At 48.8% G+C, this 19673-nt stretch overlaps 3 protein-coding genes across 5 annotated transcripts in view; 2 read left to right on the top strand and 1 right to left on the bottom strand.

Moving 5' to 3' along the window:
- PHF23 (PHD finger protein 23) overlaps positions 1-2988 on the top strand; it is a 4604-nt gene extending 1616 nt beyond the window's left edge. Inside the window, exons 2-5 of one of the 2 annotated variants that reach the window (XM_006863346.1) lie at positions 210-241; positions 398-490; positions 1431-2070; positions 2178-2988. In XM_006863346.1, the coding sequence (XP_006863408.1) occupies positions 210-241; positions 398-490; positions 1431-2070; positions 2178-2392 (980 nt within the window). In that variant the 3' untranslated portion in view covers positions 2393-2988. Of the gene's footprint in view, positions 1-209; positions 242-397; positions 491-1229; positions 2071-2177 lie in introns of both variants that reach the window. The other variant, XM_006863345.1, reaches the window with a different exon arrangement.
- A 600-nt stretch (positions 2989-3588) lies between these two features.
- DVL2 (dishevelled segment polarity protein 2) lies at positions 3589-17300 on the top strand. Of its 2 annotated transcripts, none has more exons than XM_006863343.1 (15): positions 3589-3853; positions 6509-6578; positions 6874-7019; positions 7141-7250; positions 7359-7494; positions 12807-12897; positions 13074-13143; positions 13248-13387; positions 13487-13563; positions 14389-14456; positions 14594-14722; positions 14806-14937; positions 15050-15229; positions 15969-16187; positions 16305-17300. In XM_006863343.1, the coding sequence occupies exons 1-15, from the start codon at positions 3675-3677 to the stop codon at positions 16751-16753; spliced, it is 2196 nt and encodes a 731-aa protein (XP_006863405.1). In that variant the 5' UTR covers positions 3589-3674; the 3' UTR covers positions 16754-17300. The 2 variants fall into 2 exon arrangements, with proteins under 2 accessions (XP_006863405.1, XP_006863406.1); XM_006863344.1 differs by having other exon boundaries at positions 3641-3853; positions 7159-7250; positions 16305-17164.
- A 67-nt stretch (positions 17301-17367) lies between these two features.
- Positions 17368-19673, bottom strand: part of ACADVL (acyl-CoA dehydrogenase, very long chain) — a 5640-nt gene continuing 3334 nt past the window's right edge. Inside the window, exons 10-19 of the mRNA XM_006863340.1 lie at positions 19461-19565; positions 18936-19022; positions 18800-18862; positions 18602-18703; positions 18424-18521; positions 18266-18338; positions 18100-18172; positions 17927-17999; positions 17765-17840; positions 17368-17687 (exon numbers count right to left, since the gene is read on the bottom strand). Of these exons, the coding sequence (XP_006863402.1) occupies positions 17547-17687; positions 17765-17840; positions 17927-17999; positions 18100-18172; positions 18266-18338; positions 18424-18521; positions 18602-18703; positions 18800-18862; positions 18936-19022; positions 19461-19565 (891 nt within the window). The 3' untranslated portion in view covers positions 17368-17546. The remainder of the gene's footprint in view (positions 17688-17764; positions 17841-17926; positions 18000-18099; positions 18173-18265; positions 18339-18423; positions 18522-18601; positions 18704-18799; positions 18863-18935; positions 19023-19460; positions 19566-19673) is intronic.

The raw sequence follows: 19673 nt of genomic DNA, 5'->3' as shown, positions 1-19673 counted from the left end.
TAGGGAGGCCGGGGAGGGCCCGGAGTCCAGACTCCGCCCCTCGTGGGACTGGGAGGGGAGCAGGGGCGGATCCAACACAGCTGGGGGCCTGCTGGCTGGTTATGGGACCTGGGAGAGGAGGAGTGGGTTCACTTGAGACCTTCAGGGTTTAGAGGTAGAATTTTTGCATGGACTGTTTCCATTGCTTTGACTCAGCTTTTCTTTTACAGATCCACCTCCGACCCTTAAGCCTGAGACTCAGGTGAGTTTTCCCTTATCTTCAGGAGCCCTGCCCCTCCCCCTCCCTCCCTCCCAAGTATCTTTTTGAGCTTTCTTGCTCCAGGGATTATGCCTTTGGGAATGCCCTTTTTAAAACTCCTCTCTGGCCTCACTGTGATCCCTGTTTCCTTTCCTTCAGCCACCGGAAAAACGGAGGAGAACAATTGAAGATTTCAACAAATTCTGCAGTTTTGTCTTGGCCTATGCTGGTTACATTCCTCCTAGCAAAGAGGTAGGGATAGGAGAACTGGTTGAGGCTAGTCTCCATGTTCTAGGACTTTGGAAGGGCAATGAGCAAATGAGGTTGTATTAGTTTACGTGTAAAACTAGGGTAATTTCCAGGGCTCTTTGGGGGAAATTAGTGTCTTGGGGGTGGGAATGGGGGACTTGGGAAGCAGTGATAGAGGGTAGGTTCTTGGATTTGGGGGTGGTTTTGCAGGTGTTGCTGGTGGAAAATGCTTCTAGATACATTCTGACCCATAGTGACCCTGTAAGACAGTAGAACTGGCTTCCTGGGGTTTTTAGGCTGCAGGTCTTTATAGTATCTTCATCTTTCTCATTGCACCTGGTGGGTTTGAACCACTGACTTTAGGTTAAGCAGCTTAATACTTAGGCCTCTGTGCCACCAAGGATGAATTTTAGGGAGCTGAAAATGGTAACAATTGAAGCAGTATAGAAACAGTTCGAGAACTTGGCTCTGGTCTGTGGAATACAAAGGATCTGTTCCAAAGGCCTTGGGTACCTGAGCCAGGGGGAGAGGAGAGGACTAGAATTTGAGGGCAAAGTTAGCATGGAAGTGCTCAAGAACAGATGCTGTTAGAAATTGGGATGGGATACATTTGAGTGGGTTTTGCTGGTTAGGGCAAGTATTTGGGTATAGATTTGGTCTCTTGACTTGCAGGCTGAATTTTTGCAAGGTCTGCGATGGCCGTTGGATCTCTTGCTGACCCAGTTCTCTTTTCCCTCTTAAGGAAAGCGACTGGCCAGCCTCTGGCTCCAGCTCTCCATTGCGAGGTGAGAGTGCAGCAGACAGTGACGGCTGGGACTCAGCCCCCTCAGATCTCCGAACCATCCAGACTTTCGTCAAGAAAGCAAAGTCATCCAAGAGAAGGGCAGCTCAATCAGGTCCCACCCAGCCAGGACCCCCAAGGTCCACCTTTTCTCGCCTGCAGGCCCCTGACAGTGCCACCCTGCTTGAGAAGATGAAGCTCAAGGACTCTCTCTTTGATTTGGATGGCCCCAAAGTGGCCTCTTCCTTGTCCCCCACGTCCCTGACACACACTTCCCGGTCCCCTGCTGCTCTCACCCCAGTGTCCCTTTCCCAGGGGGACCTGACACAGCCTCCTCGAAAGAAGGACCGAAAGAACCGAAAGTTGGGGCCAGGGGGAGGGACTGGGTTTGGGGTGCTTCGGAGGCCTCGGCCAGCCCCTGGTGATGGGGAAAAGAGATCTCGAATCAAAAAGAGCAAAAAACGGAAGTTGAAAAAGGCAGACCGGGGGGATAGACTCCCGCCTCCTGGGCCTCCCAGAGCACCCCCCAGTGATACAGACTCTGAAGAAGAGGAGGAGGAAGAGGAAGAAGAGGAGGAGGAAGATGAGATGTCATCAGTGGTAGGGGGTGAAGCCCCAGCCCTTGTGCTCCCAACACCCCCTGAGGCTCCTAGGCCCTCTGCCACAGGGCCCCCTGAAGGAGTGCCTCCCACTGACAGTGAAAGCAAGGAGGTGGGCAGCACCGAAACAAGCCAAGATGGAGATGCCAGCTCTAGTGAAGGCGAGATGCGGGTCATGGATGAGGACATCATGGTAGAATCAGGTGAGGGGGTTTGGGCTGTTTAGGGGTAGCTGGGAGGATGATGTGTTGGGGGTGTTAATGGACTCAAGAACTTGGGCAGAACATCAAACCAACCTTCTTTTCTCCAGGTGATGACTCATGGGATCTGATCACGTGTTACTGCCGAAAGCCCTTTGCAGGGCGGCCCATGATTGAGTGCAGCCTGTGTGGGACATGGATTCACCTCTCCTGTGCTAAGATTAAGAAGACCAATGTCCCAGACTTCTTTTACTGCCAGAAATGCAAGGAACTTCGGCCAGAGGCCCGGCGGTTAGGAGGCCCTCCGAAATCTGGAGAGCCTTGACAGCACCATCTCCAGACTGGAACTTCAGCTGATAACACGACTTGGGAACTGAGCCTCAGGGTCCTCAGCCCATCCCCTGGAGCTTGGGCACTGTCCCACTTCCAAGCAGGAATTCCTAAGAGAGACTTGCTTGGAAATGAGTGTCATGTTGCTGTCCTCCCCTTTCCTCCTTCCTTTCCAATCTCTGGATTTGAACATGGACCCACTCCATTTGGGGGTGAGAGGCTTGTCTGGGTCCCTAGACACACAATCCCTGCCCCCTTGGACCTGCCACCCCTCACTTTGTGTGTCAAGGTTGGAAATGGGATGGAATTTTATAGAGTCTATGAAACTCTAGTGTAAATATAGCACTCCCCTCCCTCATCGTTTCTTCTCCTCTCTCACTCATTTATTTTCTTATACACCGGTTATATTTTTAATTTTGGACTTCCCCTTTGGGGCATGGGAGCTCAAAGGCAGAGTACCAGAGTCTGGCTGAGGGAGGAAGGAAAGCAGAAAGGAGACATTCTCTCTTGTTTTTAATAATAATGGCTAGCTGTTTGTACAGATGGCCTGTGTGTTGTAAATAAAGCAGAGTGGGCTCTTTTGTGTTTATAGCCCTTACTGTACTACTTGGATGGGAGCCTTTGGAAAAGCTGGAAGAACAACTCAAAATTACCAGTTTGAAATGCCGCTGCTCTGGACCTTTCCCAGCCCATGATATTCAGGCATCAGTTAGGCATTACTCTACCCAACTCACTGTATAGGACCCCCATGATACACTCTCCAGTGTGTCCGAGGAGTTGCCTCGACTACCCCACCGTGGTGGGATCTGGTTACCTGCTCCCCAAGGGTAGGGAGGTCAACCTAAGCATGGATATGTGGAGGACGCGGGTGGGGACACCTTCGGGGGCGGGGCCATTGAGGGTTGGGAGACCGTTGCAGAAAAGGCAGCAGTCACGTGGCAAGGGGGGGGAAAAATCGTGTGGTCACGTGACCGGGCGTGATCACGTGATGCGAGGGCGGCACGGGATCGTGAGGCGGAGTTAGGACACGTGATGTGATGGATGGGCGGGGCAGTGGAGGGTACCCGCAACGTCGGCGGAGTTGGCGCGCGGCGAGTCCGCGACTACAGGGCGAACCCCCGCCCTCCGCCCCGCTGACCTCCACCGTTTATTTCTCTTGAGCACCTCTCCGGAACTGCTCCGGTACGGTCCGCGCTCCCGCGTCAGTGTGCTGGTGTGCGCAGGCGCGGCGAGAGTGATTAGCCCCTTTGGGTGGGCGGCGAAGCGCGGGTGATACCATGGCGGGCGGTGGTGTCGGGGAGACGAAGGTGATTTACCACCTGGATGAGGAAGAGACTCCCTACCTGGTGAAGATACCTGTCCCCGCCGAGCGCATTACCCTCGGCGATTTCAAGAGCGTCTTGCAGCGGCCTGCGGGAGCTAAGTACTTTTTCAAGTCTATGGATCAGGATTTCGGGTGAGCGCTAGGCCTAAACTGCTGGGGCCTGTGCTGAAATGGATTGAACGATGTTGAGGGGCACAGGTCTATTATGGTGCATACTGGGTGTTCATAGTGGAGCAGATTTTAGTCTGCTGGGGGTAGATTGAGACCGACGAGGGTATACTTGGGGAGGATTGAGGCACTCGAAGCTGTAGGACAGACTGAGCTATCCTAAACCAGATTAGAACAGATTAGGCTGTACTGAAGTACATTGTGTCACACTGGTTTATTTTGGGGTGTTCTCGATTGTACTAAGTAAGCCAGGTGAATCTATTGTCTGGTAATTTAGTACATTCTGAACAATTCTGTAGAATATAGATATTCTGGAATGTTTTGATGTAAGATTAGGCCATCTTGTGCAATTTGGGGCATTTTAGCATATATTGGGGGTGTTCTAGCATATACTGGAACAGGCAGGGTTGTTTGGGACATTCTGTGAATTGCTGTTGAGTGGGTCCTGACTCAAATGAGTCTATGTATAACAACATAATGTTGCAGGTTTTTGTGCCATTCTCACAATAGTAGGTGTATTTGGACAAGTTGCAACCACTGTGCCAACCCACCTCATTAAGGGTCTTGCTCTTTTTTGTGGACTCTCTACCTACCATAGTGTCCTTCACCAGGGATTGGTCACTCTAGTGTATAGTAATACGGATGTATTGGGATGTTCTGTTTGAAGTCTAGGAAAAACTTACACCGTTCTGGTCTCCACTGGGGTAGACATAGTTACCTTGGTTAATGTTTTTATCACAGCCGCTTATATTGGATCATAGTATTAGAGTAGACAGGGCTGTTGGCAGTTTATATTAATACAGACAGCAAAGTTGTATTGGGCTATTCCAGTTTATATTAGTCCAGACAGATGTGTGTGGGCATGTTCTAGACTGTGCTAGAACATAGACTACGGTTGTGTTACCCTGGGGTAAGTAATATAGAACCTTTAGCATTATTTTGGGCTAGACTGGCACTATAAACAATGCAGAATAAGCCGTTTTGTGTGTAGAGCCTTTGGCATTGAGCCCTTACTTCCTCAGTTTTAGCTCTTTAAAGAAGATTGGATTAGTTATTAGTTTAGGATAGTCTGAGTGCTTTGCATGGAGATACCTTGAGTTTAAAATAATGGTTCTTCAGTATGTCAGCAGTGTAATCTTGAGCAATTTATTGAACTTTTGTGCCTCGGTTTCCTTATCTGTGAGATGGAATAACATGTTTAGTTCAGGCGTTTGGCCCAGGACATTCAATGTTAGCGTTAAGGCTGATTGATCCATAAGCGGGAGTCCTGGTGTGGCGTGGTTCTTTAGGATAAATACTTGGTTGCTGACTGCAAGGTTGGTGATTCAAACCCACTATCCACTCCTCAGAAACCCTATACAGGGTCACTATGAGTTGGAACTAACTCAGTGGTACTTAACAGTCCATAAACTAGGTTAAGATATTATGGAGTAACTTGTCTTGGAGTAGGCTGGGTTAGGTTGAGATTGGGTTACACTGAGAAGGTAATGACATTCTGAGACAGATTGATAGTGATTGAGTTGTGTTAATAAGGACTGGTCACAAGACACCAAACAGATTGAGTTGGCATACGTTCAGGTGTCCTAACTTGGGAGGGGGGGTGTATGCATGAAAGAGGAGGAGGAAAAGTAGAGTCTCTTTGACTATTAAATGTGAAGGATCCCTGTGAAATATAAGTGGACCTGCTAACTCCAAGATGAGCAGTTCAAATGTACCAGCAGCTCTGTGTGAGAAAGATGAGGCTTTCTGCTCCCGTAAAGATTTACAGCCTCAGAAACCTTATAACAGGGTTGCTGTGAGTCTGAACCTACTCAGCACATACCCACCGCCACCACTAAGTATATAAAAAAAAGAAAGACTAAATGCCACGTAATGTGCTGCATGGTCAGGACATGGAATTGAACAGAATAGGATTGAGTTTACCGTCAGGAACCCAAGGCTACACATGTGGATATGTCAGACTGACCGTTCGGTCTTGAGCAGATTACTTAGGGCAGAGTTTTGTGTTGATAAAGCACAGGGGAGTCCGAAGGTGGGCTTCTCTCTTCCTTGGAGCTTTCAGCCTAATGCAAAGGTACTAATCCTTTGATCTAATGGGCATTTTCACCTAGCCAAAGACAGCACATTTGGAAAGATCTCTCTGAACGAAAGCTAGAGAAAACCAAAGGAAAGCTTGAGTAGAAAAGATGTAGATGAAGACCCAAAGCCTTTTCAGGGAAGGTGTGTGAGGAATAAGGGTGGAAATTGGGCGATCTGTCAGCAAGGTGCCTAAGGTTAGATATTTTGACCAGCTGAGGTAACCATATGGAATGGTCTTTGAAATTAGGTGTTGTTAAGAGCCGCTGAGTTGGTTCTGACTTGGTGGAGAGATTTAATTCCAACTCAGGAAGTCTTACTGTGATCTGAAGATGAATTTGGAGAAAGTGGAAGTAAATATAGGAGAGAGAATTGAATTTGAATAGTTCTTCAGGTGGAAAAGAACTGTAGCAGTGTAAGAGGAGAGGGCTTGGACAAGAGAGAAAGCCAACACCCTTGGGCTGGCTAAAGACAGGGCAATGGTAGAAACTTTGGAGTAGGGGAGCTAGTCCAGTCTTACTAACCTTTATCTTGTCTTGGCAGGGTGGTGAAGGAAGAAATTTCTGATGACAATGCTCGCCTGCCCTGCTTCAATGGAAGGGTGGTGTCCTGGGTAAGGGGCCCTGGCTCTGAGGACCAGAACCTTCTTCATTTGCTGAGTTCCATCAAACCTTGGTCTGTTTCTATAGATCAGCCCCTGTGCAGATGTGGAGACCCTGGCTCTGCCTTCCTAGTCTTTTGTAGAGCTGACTGGAGCCCCTTGACCTATTCCTTCTGGAGCCTCTACTGTAGAGTATTGGTGTTTTGAGGCTCTTTTCCATGTCCCCTTTGCTAATCCTTTTCCTTATTTCCATCACATACATCCTACTTCCCAATTGAGCTGTTTTATATCATTTGAACTCCTCTAGCTAGTGTCATCAGATACCCCTCAACCCGAGATGGTTCCCCCAGCCCATGAGCCTCGCACAGAATTGGTACCTCCACCCCCACCACTACCCCCTTTGCCACCAGAGAGGACCAGTGGCATTGGGGACTCCAGACCTCCATCTTTTCAGTGAGTTCTTGGTGTTCTTGAGACCAGGGAAGGGAGATGAGGTGGGAGTGCAAGCCATACAGGAGGGGACGTGGAGGGTTTCCACCACTGACAGGGGTGGAAACCATTTCTGTCCTCCCAGCCCTAACGTCTCCAGCAGCCGTGAAAACCTGGAGCCGGAGACAGAAACAGAGTCAGTTGTGTCTCTGAGGCGGGAGCGACCACGCAGAAGAGACAGCAGTGAGCATGGCGGTGAGGGCCCTGTGTAGAGTGGGAACTGGGATGTGGCGGGCCAGACCCAGGCCTCAGAGCGGGTAAGGAGCATGTGGCCTGGCTCCTGAGGTCCCTGTTCATACTAAGGTGGGGGCCACAGGCCCAGTGGACCCTCGAGGCTGGAGCGCCACTTGGCTGGTTACGAGAGTTCCTCCACCCTGATGACCAGTGAGCTGGAGAGTACCAGCCTGGGGGACTCGGACGAGGATGACACCATGAGCAGGTATGGCTTCTCCCAGCCCCCTTCCTGCCTTCCTTCCTTTCTCCCTTCCTCCCAGGTAGTGTTCTCATTCTCCCTGATCTCCTGACCACTTGTGCCTGTGAGCATTCCTTTTCTTTTCTGAGAAGCAGAACTACTGAGGGACTTAAGTAGTCTGTGGAAAAAATCTGTTTTATCTTTTCATTCCATTTTTCCATGAATGTTGTGAAGCTCCCAAGCTGGTAGCACAGTGGGCTGCTGCTAATTTTAGTCAGTGGTTCAAACCTACCAGCTGCTGTGAGGGAAAAGATGAGGCTGTCTGCTCCCAGAAAGATTTTTAGTCTTGGAAATCTTAAGGAGTACTTTTCCTCTGTTCTGACTGGTCCACTATGAGTCAGAATCGATTTGATGGTTAAATGCTGTCGAGTTGATCTGACTCATAGCGACCCTGTATAGGGTTTCTGAGGAGTGGCTGGTGAATTTGAACTGCTAACCTTGCACATCAAACCTACCGTGTGGTCCAGTGCTTATGCTTCAGCATCTGGATTTGATGGTGGTGGTTGTTAAGTGCTACTGAGTCAGTTGCGACCCTATATGTAGGGTTTCCTAGGAGCGGCTGGTGAGCTTGAACTGCCAGTCTTGCTGTTTAAATGACTTTGCAGTCCGGCACATTAACCCACAGCACCACACCAGGACTTTGGATTTGATGGTAGTAGATTTTATATATACAGGGGAGCTTAAAAAAAAGTTTATGGAACATTTTCGTTGTCTTTTGATTCTGTTTGTCCATGAACTTTTTAAATGTGTATATATGTATTTGTTGTTGTTATGTGCCATTAAGTTGGTTCCAACTCATAGCCACCCTGTGTAGGTTTTCTGAGGAGCAGCTGGTGAATTTGAACTGTCAACCTTGTGGTTCAAACTAACCTAGTGGTTGGTCCAGTGCTTATCCTAAAGGTCAGTGGTTGAAGCTCACTAGACACTTCTTGGGAACCCAAGACAGGGTTACTATGCCTCGAAACCAACTCGATGGCACTTAACAACAACAACGATTTGTATGTATGTACATGCACATGTAGAGAGAGCACAGTGACTCTGTAGGATAAGCACTGGACTGCAAACCACAAGATCAGTGGTTGGAGCCCACCAGTTGCTCTGTGAGAGAAAGATGAGGCTTTCTGCTCCTGCAAACATTTGTCCTTGTTAGGTTTCTTTGAGTCGGTTACCCATAGCAACACGATGCACAACAGAATGCAACACTTCCCGGTCCTGTGCCATCCTCACAATCATTGTTAAACTTTAGCTCATAGTTGCTGCCACTCTGCCAATCCATCGCATTGAGGATCTTCCTGTTTTTCACTGATGCTCCACTGTACCTAACATAATGTCCTTCTCCAGAGACTGGTCCCTCTTAGTAATATGTGCAAAGTATTACAGATGAAGTCTGGTCATCTTGACTTCTAAGCAGCATTCTGGCTGTACTTCTTCCACCACAAATTTGTTCTACTGACACTGTATGGTACTTTTAATATTCTCCAAAGTAATTCTTAGCACCAAAGCATCAATTCTTCTATGATCTTCTTTATTCATTGTCCAACTTTCACATGCATGTGAGGCTATTGAAAATACCATGAGTTGGGGAAATTTAGTCCTCAAACTGACGTCTTTGCTCTTGGACACTTTAAAGAGGCCTTGTGTAGCAGATGCCTAGTACAGTAAGTCATTTGATTTCTTGACTGCTGCTTCCATGAGTGTTGATAGTGAATCCAAGCAAAAATGAAGTCTTTTGACAACTTCAAATTTTTCTCCATTTATCATCATATTTATTTATTTATCTAATGGTGAGGATTTTTGTTTTCTTTACATTGAGACACAATCCATACTGAAGGTTGTGGTCTTTAATCTTCATCAGTAAGTATTTTAAGTCCTCTTTGCTTTCAGCAAGCCAAGGTTATTTATCTTCATATTGCAGGTTATTAATGAGTCTTTCTCTAATCCTTCAGAAACCCTGTTGCTATGAGTTGGAACCAACTCCACGGCACATCACCACCACCACCACCACCTCTAATCCTGGTGCCACATTCTTCATATAATCCAGTTTCTCAGATTATTAGCTCAGCATACAGATTGAATAAGTATGGTGAAAGAATACAACCCTGGCACACACCTTTTCTGATTTTAGGTGTCCCCTTGTTCTGTTTGAATGACTTCCTCTTGGTCTATGTATGGGTTTCTTACAAGCACAGTTAAGTGTTTCAGAATACCCATTCTTCGCAGTGTTGTCCCTAGCTTGTCATGATCCACATAATTAAAGCCTTTGCCTGGTCAATAAAGAGCATTGGCAAACATCTTTCTACTATTCTCTTTTTTTCAGCCAAGATCCATCTGACGTCAGCAGTGATACTCCTTGTACCACATAGGTGTGTGAATCTGGATTGAACCTCTGGCAGTTCTGTCAGTGTACTGTTGGCAGCCGTTTTTGAACCATCTTTAGCAAAATTTTACTTACATTAATATATGATATTAATGATATTGTCAGGTTTTTGCATTCTGTTGGGTCACCTGTCTTTGGAATGAGCACAAATATAGATTTCTTTTAATCAGAGATTCTTCCAAATTTCTTGGCATAAATGAATGCGTGCCTCCAGTGCTGCATCAGTTTGTTGAAAGATTTCAATTTGTATTCCATCAATTCCCGGAGTCGTGTGCATGTTCAGTGCACCTTGGACTTCTTCCTTCATTACCATTGGCTCTTGATCATAGTAACTCTTGAAATGGTTGAATGTTGACAATTTCCTTTTGGTACAGTGACTTTGTATATTCCTTCCTTTTCTTTTGATGCTTTCTGCATCATTTAATATTTTGCCCATAGAATACTTCAGTATTGCAAGTCAAGGCTTGAATTTTTTTTTTCCAGTTCTTTCAACTTAAGAAATGCTGAGTGTGTTCTTCCCTTTTGAATTTTTAACTCCAGGTCTTTGTACATTTCATTATAATAGTTGACTTTGTCTTCCTGAGCTTTCCTTTGAAATTTTTTGTTCAGCTTTTACCTCATTTCTTCCATTTGCTTCAGCATCTCTATACTGGAGAACAAGTTTCAGAATCTCTTCTGACATCATTTTGGTCTTTTTCTTTTTTTTTGTCTTCTTAATGACCTTTTGCTTTCTTCCTGTATGATGTTCTTGAAGTCATCCCACAGCTCTTTTGGTCTTTGGTCATTAGTTTTATAATACATCAACTCTGTTCTTCAGATCTCCAGATTCAGGTGGGATATGTTCAAGGTCATATTTTGGCTCAGTTGGCTTGTAATTTTTTTCAGTTTCATCCTAAACTAGCATATGAACAATTATTTCACCGTTTCCCTTTGGCTGTGTTTTGACTGCTAACATGGAGGTTTTCCACAGTCTCTTTCCACAAAGGTAGTCAGTATGATTTGTGTGTCTTTCAGCTGGTGAGGTCCATGAGTATAGTTGTCTTTTATGTTGGTTAAAAAAGGTATTTGCAGTGAAAAAGTCAGTGGTCTTGCAAAATTTTATCTTGCTGCCTCCAGCATCGTTTCTATCACCAAGACCATATTTTCCAACTATTGATCTTTTCTCTTTGTTTTCAACCTTTGCATTTCTTTCACTGGTAATTATCGATACATCTGATTGCATGTTTGATCAATTTCAGACTGAAGTTCTCGGTAGAATTCGTCAATTTCATTATCACTGGATTTAGTGGTTGGGGTGTAAATTCGAATAATAGTGATATTAACTGGTCTTCCTTGTAGGGGTATGGATATCATCCTTATCAGACTGCATTATACTTCAAAACAGATTTTCAAATGTTCTTTTTGATGATGAGTACAATGCCATGTCTCTTTTGTTTGTCATTTCTGGCACAGTAAACCATATGATTGTCAGTTCCAAAGTGACCATTACCAGTCCATTTCAGCACACTAATCTAATGCCTAGGATATCTGTGCATCTGTATTACATTTAGTTTTTAACAATTTCCAATTTTCCTATATTAATAACTTCATCACATTCCGTGTTCCGATAATTAATGATTACAGCTATTTCTCATTTTGAGTTGTGCGGCATCTGCAGTGAAGGTTTGAAAGCCTTACTCCATTTGCATCTTCTTGGTCACCTCTACTTTGAGGCTGCAGGTCTTTTCCAGTCACCCCTTGAGTGCTTTCCAACCTTAAGGACTCATCTTCCTTCACTATATCCGACAGTCTTCAGGTGTTATCCATAATGTTTTTCAGTATTCTGTATTCTGGTGCTGATAGTGTTCTACTGCTATTCATAAGGCTTTCAGTGGCTAAACATTCAGAAATAGTCTCTTCTTTTTCCTAATCTGTCTGAGTCTAGAAACTCTGCTGAAACCTGTCTACCATACTGGTATTTAAAATACCAGTGGCGTAGCTTCCAGCATCACAACATGCAAGCCACTATAGTATGACAGACTGACAAACAAGTGATGGCTGCAGATATACAGCCTCAGAAACCCTGTACAGGTTGCTGTGAGTTGGAACTGACTTGCCAACACTTAATGAACTAATATATGTACTTGTACATATGTTGTACATTTTATACATATATATGTTTTGTACATATATACATACTTGGTGGCACTTAACAAAATGGAGTCTGGTGTGGCAGTGTGGGTTAATGTGCTGGACTGTAAAGTCAGCTTAAACCTCAAGGTCGGCAGTTCAAGCTCACCAGCCACTCCTTGGAAAGCCTATACAGGGTCGTGACTGACTCTATGGTTTTTATAACAACATATATATATATATATCTATAGATAGACAAATTAATATACCTGTAAAATTAGTTTGTGCAGTTATGTGAACTGAGAAGTCCATAGGTCTGGTGATAGACCAGAGGCTCATAGGATTGCTGGCTCATGGGATTGTGGGTGGCCGGTGGCAGACTGGTGGAATGAGTGCAGAGTTCTGTCAAAATATAGTCTGGAGGCAGACTGTACCTTAAGGAATGACTGATTATATTAGATTATATGATGGTAGCTTATTTATTACATTATATTATGGAACAGCAAGAAGCTCTGGTAGCGTAGTGGTTACGAATCGGGCTACAAACCTCAAGGTCAGCAGTTCAAAACTACGAGCTGTTCCGCGGGAGAAAGATGAGGCTTTTTGCTCCCGTAAAGATTTACAGCCTTGGAAACCCTGTACAGGGTCACTATGGATCGGAACTGACTCCACGGCACATAACAACAACAACATTATGGAACAGCAGCTAGTGCAGTGTGTGACCAAGTCACTGGGAATTGTATCTTATAGCCAAGGTGACACGTTAATTATGATCACATATTCCGAATGCCAGGTTCAGCAGCTCCACAGAGCAGAGCAGTGCCTCCCGCCTTCTCAAACGTCACCGGCGGCGGAGGAAACAGCGGCCACCCCGCCTGGAGAGGGTGAGTGGGTCCCCAGGGGAGAACTGTGGATTAGAGATGTTGAGGGGCAGGTTTTGATTTAAAGCCACTAGGACAGAGACTATGAGGTGCGCCCCCCCCCTCCCCCCCGCCCCAGGACTTATATCATCCCTAGATTGTCGAAGGGGATTCCATCGCCTTTCCTTTTCTCACCACAGACCTCATCTTTCAGCAGTGTCACTGACTCCACAATGTCTCTTAACATCATCACAGTAACGCTCAACATGGGTATGCAGTGAGCCTGGGCTGGGGGGTAGAGAGAACCTGGGCTCCTGGGTTCCAGGGGGGACAGGGCTTGGGGCTTCCCTTCGTCCCATGGACTCCCTCCACAGAGAAATACAACTTTCTGGGCATCTCCATTGTGGGCCAGAGCAATGAGCGAGGAGATGGTGGCATCTACATCGGCTCCATCATGAAGGGTGGGGCTGTGGCAGCTGATGGGCGCATTGAGCCTGGAGACATGCTTTTACAGGTGTGTTGGGGTAGGGCCACCAGTGCTGACTTGGGCAGGGGCTCTAGGCCCTCCCACTGGTCCTGACTCTGCCTCTCACCCATTTGCCCTCATTTCCAGGTGAATGACATGAACTTTGAGAACATGAGCAACGATGATGCTGTGCGGGTGCTGAGGGACATTGTACACAAGCCAGGGTGAGCCCCTGAGCTGTGCTCAGCTCCCAAGGCCTCCCTGTGTTTTCCTTTTCGTCTTCCGTTTTGCAGTTGTAAACAATTATAAACCACTCATGTATGTATATACTGTAATGAGTATCTCTAGAGCATGTACACCGATCGCCAAACCACGATCACAAAATAGAAGATCTTGCAATATCCCAGCCACCTCTACCCCCCCAACCCCCCTCCCGCAGTGGTCCTTCCTGCTTCCACCACCTGACTCCCTCTATAGGTAGTCACTCTCTGGACTTGTTTGTTATTCCCGTAACAAAGAAAAGCTTTCCTTCAAGTGCTAGTTTTATAACTCCTTGTTGTGTCTTTGAATAGCGCAGTTCAGTCTGTCTGTCCTTGGAGCTTGTCAGTGAGCTGTACAATGTGTACACTTGTTCCCCTAGCAAAATGTCTGTGAGAGTTACCCATGCCATTGAAGTTGTCTGTATTGTGGAACCGTCCACCCTCCCCTTTGGCCCAGCCATGTGTTTTGTCTTCTCCCTTTCTATTCCTCAACCCGTTCTCTTCCCAGGCCTCCACCCCCCAGAAATCTCTTTCTGCACCCCTCTCCCTGACCTTCTTAGGAACCCTGGTGGCATGGTAGTTAAGCACTTGGCTGCTGATAGGTCAATGCTTTGAACCTATCAGCAGCTCTAGGAGAAAAGACCTGGTGATTTGCTCCCATAAAGTTGATTGCCTGAGAAACCCTGTGGGGCAGTTCTACTCTGTTCTATAGGGTTATTGTGCATTACAGTCAACTCCATGGCATATACCAGCCCTGTTCCCCAACTGTCCTTCTCCTCCTCCCCACAGCCCCATTGTGCTGACTGTGGCCAAGTGTTGGGACCCCTCTCCACAAGCCTACTTCACGCTCCCCCGAAGTGAGTGATGCTCAGGACTGAGCTGAGAGAATAGGGCAGGGCTGGGAGGGTCAGAGCTGAGCTTGGGTGTGTTTGAGGGATGGACAGGGCTGACTTTCTGGGACTCGCTATGATTGTCTTGGCCTTCCCTGTCCCAGATGAGCCCATACAGCCTATTGACCCTGCCGCCTGGGTCTCCCACTCGGCCGCGCTGACCGGCGCCTTCCCAGCCTACCCTGGCTCTTCATCCATGAGCACCATTACATCTGGGTCCTCTCTGCCTGATGGTGAGCCCTCAGCCCGCCTCAGCCCGCCCCACCCCCTGAGTGATTGGACCCTGCATCTGATGCCCCCTTTTCTCCGCTGGCAGGCTGTGAAGGCCGGGGTCTCTCCATCCATACCGATATGGCATCTGTGACCAAGGCCATGGCAGCTCCAGAGTCTGGACTGGAAGTTCGGGACCGCATGTGGCTCAAGATCACTATCCCAAATGCCTTTCTGGGTGCGCCTGAAAGGGAGGAAGGCGCCCCAAGCTGGGATGGGCATGGGGGGGAGGTGGCAAAGACAGGAGTTAGGGAGGAGAACCTAAGGCCTTTTTCCCTCTGGGCATCCAGGCTCAGATGTGGTTGACTGGCTCTACCATCATGTGGAGGGCTTTCCCGAGCGGCGCGAGGCCCGAAAGTATGCCAGTGGGTTGCTCAAGGCGGGCCTCATTCGGCACACTGTCAACAAGATCACTTTCTCCGAGCAGTGCTACTATGTCTTCGGAGACCTCAGTGGTGGCTGTGAGAGCTGTGAGTCCCCATCCCCACTCCCTGGAGAGGGATGTTGCTTGCCTGGTCTGATCTTTTCTTCAACACCCAACTCAGCCTAGAAACTGCAGCCAGGGTCACTGTCCCATGGAGCAGTTGGTGATACTGGCCAGGTGGTGTGGAGCTGAAAATCCACAGGGTCGGTTAGCAAGACAGCAGGGACCTGTTCAGGGCCTTGTCCATGAGAGAAAGGGCACTTTTCCTGAGTCAGATCAAAGACTGTGAGCTCTAGGCACTGGCTCTGCCCCTCCCCTGGGGAATTTCATGTCAGAGACCATCAAATCTTCTATGTTGACTCAATCATGGGTGGTTCCGGAGAAATGGTGCCTCGTTCTTGTTCATTCTGTCTGGGGGTCCTGGTCTCTTGAAGCAGTAACTTTAAAAAAAAAAATGTTTTATTGTGAATTATGTGATAGTTTACCTGGGAGAACATTAGCTTTACATTCATCCTATCATATATCGTTACATTGCCATGGTTACAATCCCTTCAAAGCATCATCAACCAACCAAAGGGTATACCCTACAAGCCTGCCCCCAGGTCATCAGCACACAGCCCTTCTCCCTCTTTGGGTCTAAAGTTCCCACCGTTCCATCTTGCCACATCATCGTCTCTGCCTCCATCTGGCGTCACTGTTTCTCTGGGTTGGGTCCTGCACTCCCTTATGGTCCCAGGGACCTCCACTCCTGGATGAAGCAGTGACTTCTTAATCTTACTTTTCAGACCTGGTCAACCTGTCTTTGAATGACAATGATGGTTCCAGCGGAGCTTCGGACCAGGACACCCTGGCTCCTCTACCTGGGGCTACCCCATGGCCCCTGCTACCCACCTTCTCCTATCAGTACCCAGCTCCCCACCCATACAGTCCCCAGCCCCCACCCTACCATGAGCTTTCGTCCTACACGTATGGTGGGGGCAGTGCCAGCAGCCAGCACAGTGAGGGTAAGTCACCTTATGGGTGGTGGTATAGCCTGGGTCTTAGGGGAAGGAGATGGGGGAGCAGGGTTGGGGAGGCTCAGGGACCCTGGGCTGGGCTCAGCTGCACCCCTTCCCCCACAGGGAGCCGGAGCAGTGGGTCTACACGGAGCGATGGTGGGGCAGGGCGCACTGGGAGGCCTGAGGAACGGGCCCCTGAGTCCAAATCCGGCAGTGGCAGTGAGTCAGAGCCTTCCAGCCGGGGGGGTAGCCTTCGACGGGGTGGGGAACCTGGTGGGGCTGGTGACGGGGGCCCTCCTCCATCGAGGGGTTCTTCAGGGGTTGTCCCCAATCTCCGAGCCCACCCAGGGCTCCATCCCTATGGGCCACCTCCTGGCATGGCCCTCCCCTATAACCCCATGATGGTGGTTATGATGCCCCCACCCCCACCTCCTGTTCCCCCAGCAGTGCAGCCCCCAGGGGCCCCTCCCATTAGAGACTTGGGCTCTGTGCCCCCTGAGCTGACAGCCAGCCGCCAGAGCTTCCACATGGCCATGGGTAACCCTAGTGAGTTCTTTGTGGATGTGATGTAGACCCCCCCCCCAGTGGGGCCACTTGGTGCTCCTGCTGTGATTGGTGTCCTGTCAATCACGTGCTCACAATGCCTCTGGCTGCCCTGCTCAGCCTACTGGCTGCTGCTGTCTGTCGGGGCTGTTGCCACTGTGACTCCTACCAGCCGTGCCTGGTTCCTCCCTCTTCTCTCGGGGGTGTACAAGGGACCTTTCATTATTTTTAGCTTTATTATTTTTTTATAAGCCTTTTGAGGATTAAAAATAGACTTTCTTACACTTTTTGGAATATTTTTTTATAGACAGTTCCTCTTTTATATGAAGAATCCCTGTTCTCCCAGGCCCCTCTTCTAACCCCAAAATGTGACCTCCTACTCCAGTCACCCAGTTAGTTATGCCCTGTGCAGGGTGGTGGGTGGTCAGTGGTACCCTGGGAGGAGGAAGGGGATTGGTCACCCCAGACAGCAGTTGAAGGAAACTGGGGTCTTGGGGGGCCATGTAGCTGCCTTTGTTAATCTATTTATTTTAGTCACTTGTATAAAACACCAAATAAAGCAATAGAGGCAAACTCCCCACCGCCTCTGGCTTCTTTCTTTGGGAGGGATGCAGGTAGCCAATGGAAAGAACACAGCAGCGAAGTTTGACTTGTCAGAAACTTTATTATTTCTGAGGCAGTTAGTGCTCCCTCAGAGCAGGCACAGTGCTGGGGGCAGGAAGACCCCTTCAAGGCAGAACCAGGGTCAGGAGGGAAAGGGGTCTGGGCTTTGGTTTGCGAAAAGGCACATGTAAGTTGGCCAGACCCTGGTTGAGAGTGCTTTTAGAAGCCAAGGGGGTTGCTGGTGACCACCCCACCCTGCTCCACCATGGCCTGGGAGATACTTTTGAAGTTTCGGAAGAGTTCCTGCTGCTGGGGGTCCGACTGGAGGGCAGCCATGCCCTCTCGTACCCGGGCTGCGGCCTGTGGGATGGAGAGGAGAGGGGGGTGTCAGGGTGTGCCTCGAGTCCCCTATCTATACTAGGTAACTTGAGTCTCACCTCAATACACCAGCTGTCACAGAGCATTTTCTCATGCTGGGCTGTGGGGTGGCCCTCACTCAGGGATCTTGAGGCCCTGGTGGGAAGTAGAAGGGGAAGAAGTCTGTGCTGTGAGCTGGGCCCAGGAACCCCTATGGCCCAGGCTTCCCCACTGCTCCTCACCTGGAGAGAACCACCACCATGGCGTAGAGGTCAATGGCGCTGTCTGCCAGGCGCTGCAGCACAAACTGCTCATCTGTCAGGTAGATGGAGTGGGGGTGGGGAGGGTGTGATTCTGAACAGGGTGGGGTGGAACGGGGTGGGGTGGGGTGGGGCTGGGAGGAGAGCGCACTCACTGACAATCCCCTTCTTATGTTTTATCAGCTTGGCCTCCACCACCGTGGCAAACTGCTCCAGAGCCTGCACTGCCTGAGGAGATTGGGAGGGTGGACATGCTCAGAGGGTGTACACGCCCTCTCACTGCACTTGACTCCCATGTCCCTCACACCCTTGACCACTTACCAAGTCACCGCTCCGACTCAATTCTGGGTGGATGATTCCACTGAGACTCAGGCCACTGCCCAGCCCTGTCCGCCTGAAGATGGTATGGGAAGGATGATTGGTTTATTGTCATATGCCACCCTGCCCTCCCCTGGCCTGGGCCCTGCCCCTAACCTTACCGCCTCAGCTGTTTCCCGGCCTCTCCTAACAGGAGGCCAGCATTTCCAAAAGGGTTCTTCAGAGCATTGCCAAGCCCAGAGAGTTCTTTTCCTTTGTCCTGTGGGGGAGGAGGGTCCATCCACTACCAGTCAGGACTCACTGTCTTTCTTGCCTCCTCCCAATTCTTTTCCTCCTTACCATACAGCCCTGCAGAGCCACAAACAGCCGGAGAATGTCATTTGTCCCCTCAAAGATCCGGAAAATGCGAATATCACGAAGCACACGCTCCACACCAGGTTCCTACCATCAGAGAAGACGGATTGTAAATCCCTGCTGAGACGTGACTTACCCGACCACCTGGCTCTACCCCATGCAGAGGACCAGACTATCGTGTACCTTCATGAAGCCCATGCCCCCCATGATTTGGATGCACTCATCTGTCACCTTCCAGGCTGCCTCCTAGTGACAGAGAACTAGATTAGATCGGTTTGGAAGCCAAACCACTCCGACTCAGCACACCCTGGGAACTCACCGAGCCAAAGATTTTGCTGATGGCAGCCTCTATCTGGAAGTCCTTGGATCCCTGGTCCATGTTGGCACTCACCATGTAAGCCATGGACTGAGAATGCACGGTCAAGACATAGGAAGGAGAATTGAAAAGAGCTGTATCAGAGGCGACCTTAAGTCTCCAAAACCAGACCAAGTGGGACCTAGCTTTACAGTGCCCATGTATCACCCCTAACACTATAATCATGCATCTCGAAATATGTGGTCCCCTGGGTTAGTTCATCAGGGATTTCAGACTTTGACTTATTGAAAGGGTTCCCAGCATTAAGGGGTACACTTGGGGTAGAGGTAACTTATGAGACTTTTGGGAAGCACCTTGGCAGAGCACACTCCTGTTCTGCAGACGCTGAGCTGAGCTGACTATGCCTCTCCGCATCCCCTAGGGCATTGGTGTGAAGCTGGAGACCCACTGCCCCAGGTGCTGCTGGGGGTTGTAGTCTGACACAACTTGGGAAGACAGCTCTAGGGAGCAGGGCAGAGGGCCTCTCACCTCAGTCACATACTGCAGCATAGCCATCCGGGCCAGCTTCTCCTGGATCAGCCCAAAGCTGTGAATTTTCTCGCCAAACTGGGTACGGTTAGCAGCATGATCAACCTGGAAAGGGCACACTGTTGCATGGTAGTTCTACAGTCTCCTAGGAGAGGGGCTGGAGATGGGACTAGTTTCTGCTGGATGGAGGCCCAAGATAGCGAGTCAGGAACA

Source organism: Chrysochloris asiatica, unplaced genomic scaffold (genome assembly GCF_000296735.1).
Source record: "Chrysochloris asiatica unplaced genomic scaffold, ChrAsi1.0 scaffold00054, whole genome shotgun sequence".
Classification (NCBI taxonomy): Eukaryota; Metazoa; Chordata; class Mammalia; order Afrosoricida; family Chrysochloridae; genus Chrysochloris; species Chrysochloris asiatica.
This window is presented reverse-complemented; position numbering and strand designations above follow the sequence as displayed.